General features: G+C 36.3%; 4 protein-coding genes across 4 annotated transcripts; 3 read left to right on the top strand and 1 right to left on the bottom strand.

Annotated features, from left to right (window-relative positions):
• Positions 1–172: 172 nt before the first annotated feature.
• On the top strand, positions 173–1,109 carry PHYBLDRAFT_130408 (basic-leucine zipper transcription factor; the record flags this gene model as incomplete). Its single annotated transcript, XM_018429358.1, has 2 exons — positions 173–274; positions 339–1,109. The coding sequence occupies exons 1-2, from the start codon at positions 188–190 to the stop codon at positions 1,107–1,109; spliced, it is 858 nt and encodes a 285-aa protein (XP_018298077.1). The 5' UTR covers positions 173–187.
• A 529-nt stretch (positions 1,110–1,638) lies between these two features.
• PHYBLDRAFT_140048 (hypothetical protein) lies at positions 1,639–3,185 on the top strand (the record flags this gene model as incomplete). The annotated part of the gene is made up of 6 exons (XM_018430324.1): positions 1,639–1,697; positions 1,802–1,956; positions 2,067–2,140; positions 2,289–2,546; positions 2,652–3,014; positions 3,120–3,185. The coding sequence occupies 6 exons, from the start codon at positions 1,639–1,641 to the stop codon at positions 3,183–3,185; spliced, it is 975 nt and encodes a 324-aa protein (XP_018298076.1).
• A 1,786-nt stretch (positions 3,186–4,971) lies between these two features.
• PHYBLDRAFT_11246 (hypothetical protein) lies at positions 4,972–6,765 on the top strand (the record flags this gene model as incomplete). Its single annotated transcript, XM_018428286.1, has 3 exons — positions 4,972–5,065; positions 5,173–6,115; positions 6,246–6,765. Coding segments are annotated over 3 exons (1,557 nt in total), but the record flags the coding sequence as incomplete, so codon positions are not given.
• A 967-nt stretch (positions 6,766–7,732) lies between these two features.
• PHYBLDRAFT_140046 (C2H2-type zinc finger transcription factor) lies at positions 7,733–10,741 on the bottom strand (the record flags this gene model as incomplete). Its single annotated transcript, XM_018430323.1, has 1 exon — positions 7,733–10,741. One exon carries the CDS (start codon positions 10,739–10,741, stop codon positions 7,733–7,735), a length of 3,009 nt encoding a protein of 1,002 aa, XP_018298074.1.
• Positions 10,742–13,868: the final 3,127 nt, after the last annotated feature.

The raw sequence follows: 13,868 nt of genomic DNA, 5'->3' as shown, positions 1-13,868 counted from the left end.
TTCTCCCCTTTATTTTTTTCTTATTTTAAATTGTTAAATTTTTTTTTAAAACATTCATTTAAAGGCAGTTCAATATTTACCTCTTTTTTGATATCTATTTGTTTTTCATTTATTTATTTTTTAATTTATTTTCATATTATTTTAACCACGTATTTTACACACAATGTCCTTTCCATTTTCGACCTTCATGTCACCACTCGACTCTCTTGTGTTCGACATACCAACAGAACAGCAAAAGACAGAACAAGATGCTGCAGATGAGCTGGACCTTTGGGTAAATTATTTTCATTTTCTAGTTTGGTAAACACTAATACTTGTTTGTATTTGCGGATATATAGACAAATGCCCAGTTCACATTCGATGTAAAGCCTGGCTCTGGTATCTTTGAAGACGACAAGACATGCTCATCAGCTACCTCTCCATCTGTCTCTGCCCCGTCAGCTTCCTTTCTCTCAACACCTCAGTTCCAACCCGAGTTGGACCCCATTACTTATGAAAACCTAGTCAATTATCTCGACTATGAACTCCCACAACAACAACAACAACAACAACAACAACAGCTCCAGCAGCAGCAAGTACAACAAATACAGCCAAAGCAAACTCAGCAGCAACGACCTGTGCCTCGTACAATTGTTCCTGTGGTAGAAGCACCTGTTGCCACACCAGCGCGCCAATTGCTTCTTCCCAAGCCACCAACCATGGATGCCTCACAATTGGTCAATCTGTTGAGTCAGTCTCTTGTGCCCTCCGCACCACTCACCGTGCAACATCAGCCCAAACAGCGCAAGAAATCATCTATTATTGCCCCAACCACTACCACCACACCCACACTCACATCTGCCAACACAACGGCCACATCATTGAAGCGTGCTCCAGATGAAGTAGAAGAAGAGTTTCAAGCAGCAGACGAGGACAAGAGACGTCGCAACACTGCTGCATCTGCAAGATTCCGTATCAAGAAGAAGCAGCGTGAGCAAGCCATGGAACAAACTGTCCGTGAGATGACATCCAAGTCCGATGCTCTTCAAGAGAGAGTAAATGAACTTGAACTTGAAGTCAAGTGGCTCCGAGGCCTTTTAACTGAGAAGGACACAAAGTCAAGCGACTAAAAACCAGAAAAAAGAAAAAAAAATTTAGTTAACCCCCCAAACAACCAACCCCCCAAAAGTACTTTTTGCCTTCCTCATTTCTTTTACTTCTTTGTACTATATCTATCTGCTTTTATTTCATTGCCTTGCCTTGCTTTGCCTTGCCTTACAGTTATTACTATTATTATTATTATTACTTCTTTTTTATCCTATGTATTTGTAATTCAACATTCCCATACTTTTGTCTCTAGACTTAACCATCAATTCCCCCCAAACTTCCCACACAACTTTCATGGATAGCCTCATCTGCTACTCCATTTCTTTATTCACGAAAATGCCATTCAACATCAATAACTCGTTCATTAATAAATTAATAAATAAACATAAAAAAATATAAAAATCATATATATATATATATGAAAAGTATATATATATATTAATTATTTTTTTAGCACACACAAATCCACTCTAATTCACGTGAGAATGTTCCCCACAAACGACAAATAGTCAAAGTTCCACACATAACTTTTTATATGCTTACTTGATCATAATGGCAAACCCTACCTTACCCATGGAATTCCCTCGAGGAGCACAGCCTGACATCAGCAAGTCATCAAACAATAAAAGAAAAATGAATTGAATTGAATTGAATTAAATTTACAACTACAATAGAAACAAATCTCTAAATTGTTGTAAAATGAATTATTAGTCAGAGCAAATCAAAAAGATGTCTATTACCAGACCATCTTACAAGAACAAATGAAGAGTGCATGTCAACAATTCTTTGGCTCAAGAAGACAACATCAATGGCAAAAGGAAATCAATGCATTTGCAGACTTTAGTTACCATGGTCTTACTACTTTACTTGGTGAGTTATATGACAGAAGCAGTAACATAGGTCATCAATGACAATAATGCCAGCCTCATCGTCAAGAATATATAACAGCCATAAAATTTACTCTTATGTTAAAAACATAGGTACTCAGACACTAGGAGAAGAGTATTGTGATCTTGTTCAGGTTGGACCCTCAAACACCTTTCCGAGTGTATTGGTAAGTTTTGGCTGGTGTCAATAGCAGTAGTACCGAGTATTTACTATATAAATACATGTATTTGTATGTATGTATGTATGTATGTATATGTAAATATAAATGTATAATAATTAATAATCAATAACTTTTCATGAAACTTTAAAAATAGCGTAGAGCAAGCCTTGTATTTTCATATTCGATCCTACCATATCTATATCAACGTACGGTTGCACACCTAAAGAAACAAAGGCGACGTGGACAGTTAAAGGAGGACAAGCCATGGAAACAACACCTTGCTTGGATAGTTGAACGCACACCGTCGTTGCAAGAAATATTCTCAAAGAACATTCAGCCACTTCATCTTGCCCTGTTTTATTTTTTTGGAACATATTATAGCTTCTCTAAACGCTTGACTGGTATTCGTTATGTAAGTTACCTTTATATATATATATATGTGTGTGTGTGTGTATTTTTTTTAAAAAAAAATTGATTGATTAAAGAGGCGTCTTTTTTTGGTGTGTATATATTCTAGATCTTTACACGCCAATTGGGTATTCATGAGGAGCGAATGGGATATGAAATCCTGGGTATTCTTATTGTACTTCAGCTGGTTATCCAGACTGCTCTTGCTGTCCGCAAACGTGCAGTCCGTTTAAAGGAAGAAAAGGAAAAGGAGAAAGAAAGGGAAAAGATTGATAGTTTGCCTAGTGCTAAAGTAGAAGAGGATGATTTTGATTTTATGGACAAATTTGAAGAAGAAGTAGAAAGCTCTTTGGTAGCTCCCAAAGAGAACCAGAAATGTGCATTGTGTCTAGAACCTCGCAATAGCACAACTGCAACACCTTGTGGTCACTTGTTCTGCTGGTCCTGTGTGGTTGAATGGTGCGAGAACAAGGTAAATAAAAGATTTAGAGATAGACTTTGAGTAGTGCAAACATTGATTACTAACATATTGTATACATTTTTTTTTCTTCTTCTTCTGTTGCTTGTGATATTAAAGCCCGAGTGTCCGCTTTGCCGCAGTAACGTCAACATCTCTCACTTGATACGTCTCTCTAACTTTTAAAGCAACCGAGTAGTATATATTCTAGACCTCTTTACACACACACACACATACGTACGTACAAACGGTCGTCTTTCCGAACGCACACACACATCTTTACAAAACGTATTGCCGATAACCCAAAAAAAAGCGATTAAACCATCTGTATTTACACAGTTTATCCGATTATAAAGAGTTACAAGTTTTTTTTCTCTCTCCTTCTCTCTCTCGGAATCATGGAACACAATAGAAGGGGTGACATGATATGTCCGATTATCTGACGGTCTTCTTTGATGGCCTTTGACTGCTTGAAACCGTTTATTTATCCGTCACTTTTTTTTTGTATTTTTGACGGGAAATCGATGGTCCGAACACAACCCCTGAAGAGAATTGATATCATTATTTGTATATGGTTGTCTAGACTACAAACCAAACAAAAAGAAACAAAACAAGAACATAAGAACAAAAGAACGTATCTATCAAAGTCATATTAGATACACTTGACTATTGACTATTCATCTTTTTTTTAAAAAACATCCTAAAAATGCTTAATATTTCCATTTCAATTTTTATACACACATATATAGTATATGTTTTTTTTTGTAATTCAAAGTTTTGTGTGTGGGTGGGTGTGGGTGTGGGTGTTGGTTTTGGTGTTGGTGTGGATGTGGATATAGAGTTGTACAATGTGGTACAAAAAAAACAACAACCAGAATACCAAGAAATTGTAACAATTTAATTGAGTGAGTGAGTGAGTTAGTGTAGTGAGTAAGTAAGAAATTTTTTGTGTGTGTGTGTTTTGGATTTGGGTTGAAACATTTTATATATATATATTTATATTATACCTTTTTGATATGTATGATGAATTATGCAAGTAATCCTTATTCTATCCCAATTATCAAAAACACAAAATACATTCACATTTTGAATAACTGATCTTGCGTCATCACAGTCAATCAAATGCATAAAAATTAACCGCGTCAAGAAAGTAAACCGAAAAATAAAGAAGTGTGTGCGCAAGTAATAAAAAAAAATAAAGTGATAAAATAATAATAATAGCTATATAAATAAATAAAAAAGAAGAAAAAAGAAGATATAGAGAGAAAGGGATCGCCCTTCGACAAAACGGAACAATGAATTGTCCACAACAGAATTGAAGACGGAGGTTGCTGGAAAAAGTTATCCCAATTTATCCGGATTATACTATATATATTTTTATATAATATATATAATCGCTTTGCTTCATTTTATTATCATTATCTTTCTTGGTAGATGATGTGCATTTGTATCTTGTCTAGACAAATGAAGCATACGAGAATTTAAGCCGAATTACTGGTCAATTTCATAAAGAGGTATTTTTTGTATCATTTATACAATTCTAAGCAGGCAAAATCATTGATGTTTCAGTCAATTGATAGAGTATTCAAAAAATGACATGATGCCCCGTCATGTCGGATATATGTAGCAACCGCTATTAAAAAATATATAATATTGATATGTATATATATAAAAAGAAAAGTCTTGCTGCACAAAAAAAAAGTAAAAAAAAAAAAAACCAAATATATAAAGAGGAAAGGATAGAAGTAAAAGAATAACCACACACTTCTTCTTACAAAGGGCATCCTTTGCTTCTTATTCTTTTTTTTTTTCCTTTTTTCCTTTTTCTTCTCCTTCTTCTTTGAAGATGGCTCGACTGTCATATATTTACACAGTTCTTGTAAGCCTAATATTGGCCCAAATAGTAGCTGCTCAGCATGCCCATTCAATGGAAGACCCTCCAATGCCTGCCTTCAATTCCACAGGAACTGAACCAATGTCTTATTCTCTGTTTCCTGAATATAAAGGATACTTTTACCTTCATGTGATTTTCATGGTCTTGGCCTTTTGGGTGTTGTTACCTATAGGTAAACCCTCATTTTACTCCTTCTTATTGTTACCTTTATCACTATTACTAGTTTTTATTATTGAATATAATGCATTGCTTCTTCTTCTTCTAACGAACAATGAGCAGGTGTCATGTTTGGTATTGCTAGATCTTCACTTCATTTGCCCACACAAATTCTGTGCTTTATCACAGCCATGTTTGGTTTCTTCTTTGCTAAGCTTTATGGCCATACCACACCCCATCTTTATGCCGGAAACTCACACCATTCCATGGGCTGGTCTCTATTCTTACTCCTGATTGTTCAGATGAGCGTAGGTGTGCTACGAAAGGTCGCAAACGCAGTCGGTCGCATGAACACAACGTCCTCGTACGACCAACTCGAAAATGTGCGGTTGGTCAGATCCTCGTCCTCGTCTTCATCCTCTCACCCCGACCGCCACAGTGTATCCTCATCTGCGGATACTCTGCACCACAATGGTGAAGACCAAGGCTATACATTCACAAAACATGAAGACAATGAAGACGAAGAAGACGAAGACGATCAAGCATTCGATTGCCTAGAGGACGATCCTTTGAACAGCATAGACCTCAACATTCAGCCAAAGTCTCGATGGTACCATCGCTTTGATTTTACCAATCGAATTCCATATAGTGTCAAACGTGTATTCAAGACCCTGGCCCACAATCCCTTGACGACCACATGTTTCCGCCACTTCCACCAGATTCTCGGTCGTGTGTTTCCCGTACTTATCTTCGTTCAAACACTGTCGGGTTTGGTGGTATACCATGGTGTATGTCGCTCTTGGGCTGTTCTTGGCTGCATTGCCCACTTGATCAAGGGTGGCATCTTCTTTTTTTACGGCATCGTTACATTTGGTCGTTATCTTGGTGCATTTGCAAACCGTGGCTGGGCGTGGAATCGGGTTGACAATGGTAGCAAATTCAGCTTTGAAATGATCGAGTGTGGTTTAATTTTCACATACGGTATCACAAATACATGGATGGAGCACTTTGGACAGGATTCTGCCTGGACCCACAAGGATCTTGAACACGCTAGTCTTGCCTTTATGTAAGCCATAATTTATTTATTTATTTATTTATTTATTTATTTATTTACTTATTTTTTACAAAAAAAAGAGAGAGCAAAGAAAAGCAAACGGTAGCTAATTATATTAATTTATTTAAAAAACATTTGTTAGGTGGTGGTGGTGTGGTCTTGTTGGTATTCTGGTAGAGAGTCGCACTCTGCGTAGATTATTGAGTCGAACTGAAGATACACCCCTCAACGAACCCAAGCATGAACAGACCCAGACATTCTCCATGAACCCTTTCCCGGCTCTGACTGTACTGATGACTGGAATTTCGATGGGAAATCACCATCAAGACACAGCATATTCAACCCAGGTGCACTACATGTGGGGACTTTTGTTGTCCATGGCAGCCGTATTCCGCTTTGTGACATATGTCACCATGTATCTTTCACCCCCGACCAATTCTAGTCCTTCTCGGCCTCCAAGTGAAGCGGTTGGTGCTTTCCTGTTGATAGCAGGTTCTATCCTATTTATGGCTTCCAATTCCGGTACCATGACCTGGCTGCGCCGTAATGAAGTAGACTCAATGTTTATGATGAATGGTTGTGTGGCGCTGAGTTCAATGACCCTTGGATATGTTGCATTTTTGATGATTATCAAAGCATGGGCTAAGAAGCGTGAGGACCGGAAGAAGGCTCAAAAGAAGTCTCGTGGAGTGGGTCTCGATGGAGCAGCTTATTACATGAATGAAGCTTAATACTTAATACTACTTATTCCTTTCTATAGTCTACTATCATTTCTTTCTACTATTCATATTAATCCTATTATTCTTATTACACTTACTACTATCATTATTATTACTCTTAGCTTTATTTATTTCTTGTACATAGTTTGATGGCTTACAAGCTATATAATTAGCCTTTACTATTCACCTTTATTTTTTTATTTTTATTTTTTTGAAATATATATATATATATATAATAATTTACCTCTTGCTCAAATCTATTCATTGAAATAGAAGTATTGCTAAGAAATATTATACTAGCTATATTTTGAGAATGGTAGAAAGTAGAAAATTGGAATTATATTTGGTGTATATAGTGGAGTAAGAGATAATAATAATAATGACATTATCAGCACTACTTGAACCTACCTACCTGTGTATACACACGCAAATGTCTCTATTATGCATACATATGCACAAGTATACACATACATGTACATAATGTATGTATATGTCCATATATATAAGCTTGTTGGTTTTGAAATATTGCAAATGTATTGGATACTCAGACTTGAATTGTTCACCACCAGAGATTTTTGTTATCATTTTGGGTGAAAATTGGCACCTAAGCAATATGATTGGCTTAGAGGCCAAAATATTGTAATTTGTTTTCGTACTCAATTTTTTTCATCCGAATAAAGGATAAAATTAAGTTCAGTACTACTTGTGGGCTTTTAAAGTAAGAAAAAAAACTGTTAGGGAAGTCAGAAAGTGTTCAAGTGAGACAAAGGATTTATTAAGGAAAGTTGGGGGTTGGTTTGAGTAACCAAAAAATGACTTCACAGAAATTACGCAAAAAAATTGATGTTGAGAAGAAGAAAACAGAAGGTTCAAATAATAATTATAATAATAATAAAGAAGTAGCATCATTTTATTCATCAAAAAGAATATTATTGAAAATGAACCAGTAGGAACCGAACTTGCTCAAATTTACAATGTAAAATGGGTTGCGGAAAATGTGCAAATCTAACTTACAAACGAGATTCATGTTAGCAACATCAGAATGCTCACCTGTCATTACAGCCTTGGCATAGTTATTGTTTCTGTCATTATCCGTACGAGGAACAATGCTAAGAAACTTAACAACAGAGCCTGAGACAAGTCCTATACGAGGGCGAGAGATTGGATCATCTTTAAAAACAAACGCGCCAAAACTGTTGTTTTGGACGGCGTCATCTTCAATATCTCCAGTGTCGTTGTTGTCCTTTAGCTCTCTCGAGCCGCCAAAGAAGGTGTAATAGAACAAAGATTCATTGTTGTCCTTAATGAACCTCTCTATTCCAGTTCCAGACTTCTCTCGGTTGCCAGAGCTATTAATCCACGACCCGCCGTCAATTACATGTTGCAATGCTACCTGCTTTGCAAACTTTAGGCAAACATCCCTGGAAGTGTTTTGGCGATTCGTATGAAACAGATGTTCGCGAATGTGCTTATTGAACTGTTCGCCCTTTTCTGTTTCATAATTGAGGGCTGGGCCAAAACGAATTATATCTTCCTTGAGATGTGTCAAGTAATGAACTTTCGGCTTGGTGCAATATGCCTTGTGGAGCTCGTTCTTGGTTCCTTTATCGTAGTCAAATAATGCTCTGATCAAGCGCTTCACTGCATTATCTACTCTGATAATATAGTTATCAAAGTCTGATGTCACCTGACGAACGAATACCAGAGAACACAATCGGCCAAGTTCAACAAAGCATGGTATTACAAGGTCTAGCTCATGATTTCCAGAGAATTCTGTAATCAGAATTACAGGAAGTATTTGAAGCAGAACCTTGAAATCTCTACCGAGGAATGAACCACTATGTCTCAAGTTTCGGGTGAACTTTCTTGATAGACCAGTTGATCGCGTGTAATCTGTCAAGAATTCTGAAAGTCTTGCTATTGTGGCTGTGTCATTCTTAAGCACGACCTTAACCAAGTCAATTACCATATACTTTGCAACACCAAGAAGTATCGTGTGGAGGATTTCCACTGGTGTATCCTTTTCTGGATCAAACGACTGCAATTCTAATAAGCGGCCAGTCGAACGATCTCTAAAGCTTATCTCGTTTGCAGGCGTGTTCATTCCAATTTTCGGAGCATTTGGGATCTCAGTGTCTCTGCCAGGTGACGAGTTTGCAAGAACATAGTGCTCTCGAGTTCGTCTCTCATGGCACTCACAGAAGTAGGACAAGTCCTTCACAAAGTCTTTTGCACGTCTAAGTTCGATGTAGCATCTTCTGCAAGGAAATGTGGTGGCCGGCCCAAGCAATCCGCAAAGTTCCGAATGACATGGCGTGTCAGCCTCAATCCAAAGGATGGGAGCAACAACCAGAACATACTCATTGTCTTCAGCGGAGAACATTTTTACACCTTTCTCGAGTTTCTTAAAGTCATCAACGATTGCTGGCAGAAGAGACATACCATTTGCACCATCTTTCTTAGGGATTGTAGAAAGAAACTGGATGTTTGCTATCGAATTTCGATCCTTAAAAGGCAAGGCAGCGCATCTCATTAACCAGCTTTCAAACGGATTGTACTGCTTTGAACGATTGCCGGAAGTGTCGTCTGTAAAAAGGATGATTGAAACAATCCTAACTTTGTAAAACACTGCATCGCGATCTACATTACCGGGCAAAACAGAAAGAGGCATAGGCTTCTTCATTGGATGAACTCCAAAAAGAAGAAAGTCATGAGCAGGACTCAATCTGGTAAGGCTACTTGAGATACTGTAGTAGTGATCTCTTTCAACAGGAGTGGTGTCAACGTGAGAGATCTGCTCTACTCTAAGATCGGTAACAGCAACCTCAACGCCATAGCATACAATCGAAATCGCTCTGACCAGATACCCTCTCGCAAAAATGTTTTTATTTGCCGTGTGGAACGATTCAACCAAAAAGCGGATGCTGCAATCGTTTGTCTTCAAGTAAACGATGTTTCCAAACCAGACATCTATACCATTTACAGTGTGCATAGGCTGCTGAAAGAGATGGTGGGTTCTCCACTTTTCACCTTGTTCCAAACAGATCGATTGGTTTGGGGTACGATCGGGCATGGACGAGATCAACTTGGATTTCTTTGGGTTTGCCATAAGAAATCTCAAGTGGTCGGACGGAAGGTTAATGTGGGCGAATGCGTTCCCGTTTGATCCAGGTACTGATATTCTTTGTGAAGGAAAGACAGGCATCTTGGACTTCTTTCTTGCCTGATAATTTAAAAGAGCATCCAAACGAGGTAACTTAAATGTTCTTCCTATGGGAGTTTCTTGCTGGATCTTAATGATCAAGTTCATCGCAAGCAGTATCTTCTTCAACATTCGCTGGGAGATCATGTCATTATCCCCATCGATAAAAGCGAAAAGGATCATGGTTTGAAGATCGCGAAAAGGATAACAGCTTGTAGGGTCATTTACAGCGCCAATTGTCTCAAAGACTTCTTCCGGGATCTCAGAGTCATCATCGGTCATTGATACCTCATCAGCAGCAGCAGCAGAAGAAAACATGTCAGAGAACGCGTTGAAAACTGGATTACTGTTCATTTCAATATCAAAGAAATTATCGACAATATCGTTTTCCTCGTCTACAATGTTGTCTTCTTCATCCCCGATACTGGAGGAGTCATCTTCGTCACTCGAGTAATCAAATGCATTAGCATCCGGAATAGTGTTCTCGACTATCAATTCGGCCTGCTCGGGTTCGTCGAGTACAGTATTGGTTGCCATTTGATTACTTATATGGTGAACCTTCGAATGCCTTTTCAGTAACCAAGGCTTTTCGAACTCTTTTTCGCATTCAGAGCAGGTAAAAACACCTGAATTGATGCTAAAGTTAAGTTCGCCTTGCCTTTTAGGGGGGCGAGTCTTAACGATTTTATATGTTTCTTGTCTTGTATTCTTTTGCATAATAGTAAATTGATTGTAAAAACAAAGGGGGGAAAATGACTTTGCGAAAATAATTGAATTTATAAAATGTGGAAAGATCGATATTTAATGTCAGCGGACCAATTAGAATTTTTTTTACTTCTTTTCTTTTAAGAAAATATCGCGTGTTTTTGTCTTCTTTTTCATTTTACTTTTCCACAAAATATTTATTATTTGCATGAGCTTCCATTTGTAAGATATTCCAGTATACTTATAGTATTTATAGAAGCAGAATTTTGCTTAAAGACCGTAAGCTCAAAGGTATTTATGCTATCAAAGTTTTTTATGTCATTGTGTTTATTAATCATACAATTCTAGTTTATAAATTAGTTTTTCATCATCTCGGTAAATCAATAAAGAGGTAATAACTACATGTTCCTCTTACAAAGCAACAGAAGACTAACTATTTACTCCTCACTTGCAGAGATTTGGCTGCCTTTTATTGCAAATGCCTTAATAGAGTCAAAGGTAAAATTCTGTTAAATATATATAACTAAGTTTAATTACTAATTATTAGTTCTTCTGCTTTAGCTTTTCTCGAAATTCAAATCTTTATGCTCTTTGGGTTTATTGGAATTTCTGGCACCGGGTCTCTTGGATTAGCTAGACATAGTAGTTTGCAGCAAACCGATCACGTAATTTACAGGCATAAGTACAAACAGTTATACTACTAGTGTTTCTAGTGGTACGAATATACTGGTGTGCTACTGCCTGTGGATTTTATGGTCCAGTCTAGCTTTTTTTTAGCCTAATTTTTTTCGAAATAAAAAATAAATTTTTTACAACCCAAAATTATTTGAAACAAATTAAAAATTTGAACCATTTTTGAAATTGTGCAGTACATTTTTTAATCGAAATCTATTGGCCGAGAGTAGTCCCCCCATCCCCCCACTTTTCAGTCCCCCAAAAAAATGAATTTCCTGTTATGGGCAAAATTCGCCCCGTATACAAGAATCCTTTTAAGGAACAAGATTACACAAAAAAATCTGCTGTGGTGTTGATAGAATAATTTAGGCGGCGAACCAAAAGAAAAGAGTAAAAATTGATCAAGATATTTTCATTTATACACAATCTACATGAATTTTTACACTACAATAAAAAACAAGTAATTTGCAAGGTTGATTTACAAGCCTTATTTTTTTTTTTGATTTCTATGTAATTACTTGACAGACAATTAAGCATGTTTACAAATAATATTAATAATATAGTAATTATTACTGTATAAAAGTATTTGAGACTTTTGAGATAAAGATAGAGAGAAAGAGAGAGAGAGCGAAGAGGTGTAATTGATATTGAATTAAGTCTACATGATCATTTTGGTACTTTCATTTGATTCCATGATAATGTTATTAAAGACTTACATAGACTACATAATCAATATGAAGATCTAAAAGAAGTACCAAGTGAATAACCATATATATATTTATATATTCTCTGTGAATAAAAATACAAAAAAAAAGGTTATTTTATTGCATTTGGCTTTACATGTGGTATACACCTCCTCAGTAATATATCAATATATGTGTGCGTGCCTATATATACAGACGTATATATATAATACTTTTGGATAGCGAAGGGTACAAGATTCTTTTTTTTTTGGTTATCTGGTCTTTCAAATCCGACATTCTTTCAATTATTGGTCAGTAAAAAAGATACAAAAGAGGGAGAACGAGAGCTACAGATTGTAGATATGTTAATGAGATATTTGAATATTAAATTCGAGCCTTTCTTTTTGAAAACTATATATATGAGGTTTATACTCTACAAAAAAAAAGCAAGCCAATTATAGATAGCTTTCATACTTATATTAAGAGCAATAAATAATAAATAAAAAGAGCTTATAAGCAAATATACACATCTAATTTCATTATAAAGACTTAAAAATTTTAGGTCATTTTCATAGACTATATAAAATACAAACCGACAAAATGTTTAGCAGGGTATTCGAAATATAAAGGGAAGAAAAGAACGCAGGCAAATGTAGACTAATAAATTATAAAAAGAAGATGAAGGAAGATGTCAAAGGTTGATCATGTAATGGTCTTTGATGTCTTTACGAAAGAAAGCAATTTTTGTATCTACTAAAGCCAAAGGTTATAGCAAACAGGGTCTTTTTTTTTCTTACCTCAAGTCAATCAAATAACCAAAATATCTCATAGTAACCAAGTCATTTATATATATATATATATCTTTACATATATTTTGAATAAAAGGAAATACATACATACATACATACATACATACATACATACATACATACATATATATATATATATCCCCTTGTTTTTCTTATTATTATTATTATTAGACATCTTGATTTGGCTTTGTGTACATTGGATGTGAGACTTGAATATATACTTCTTTGGATACATTAATAAGAAATGCAAGAAAAACGCAAACACAATAATATTCTTCGATCCTTCCAAGCCTTATTATTAAAGTATAGTAAAATTTATATCGAGTGCATATTTGCAAATTACTACAATTATATCACCATTATCATCAAGCCCCCCCCCCCCCCCCCCCCTTTTAAAGGCAAACAAACCCCTTTTTATTTTAATTTTTAAAAAGGGGGGATTATTTCCTTCCTTAACCATTAATCCCAGGTTAAAAAGTTTTTATATATATATGTAAAAGAAAGGAAATGAATGTAAATGTAAATGGAAATTTACCTGGAAATATATGAGGGGGGGCGTGGGAATATAAACCTTAATGGGGGGGGGAGCCCCAAAGGATATATCCGGAAATCCGGATATCCTCCATGGGCAAAAAGCAAGCCCAAATAAGCGCCCCCAGGCCTTTCCAAAAGGGAAAGCAAAAGGGGGTTGAACCGAATCCAAAAGGCCCAAAATTTTCCCCCGGTCCCCGGAAAAAAACTTGCCCAAAATTTCCTAAATTTTTAATTTCCCCTCCTTTTTTTTTTGGGCCTAAAAAATTTTCCCCATCCCCATTACCATGGGCACACCTCATCCCCTTTGAAAAAAGAGGGAGGGTCTTCTTTCCCAAGGAACCCGAATCCGGGGTAAAGGGAAACATTTTTTATTATTGGGGGGTGGGTTTTACAAAAAAAAAGGATTAAAAAATTTAATAATAATTCCCCCCCCCCCCT

This window comes from Phycomyces blakesleeanus (genome assembly GCF_001638985.1).
Source record: "Phycomyces blakesleeanus NRRL 1555(-) unplaced genomic scaffold PHYBLscaffold_2, whole genome shotgun sequence".
Taxonomy (NCBI): Eukaryota; Fungi; Mucoromycota; class Mucoromycetes; order Mucorales; family Phycomycetaceae; genus Phycomyces; species Phycomyces blakesleeanus.
The sequence above is the reverse complement of the archived record's forward strand: the minus strand, read 5'-3'. Positions and strand labels throughout refer to the sequence as shown.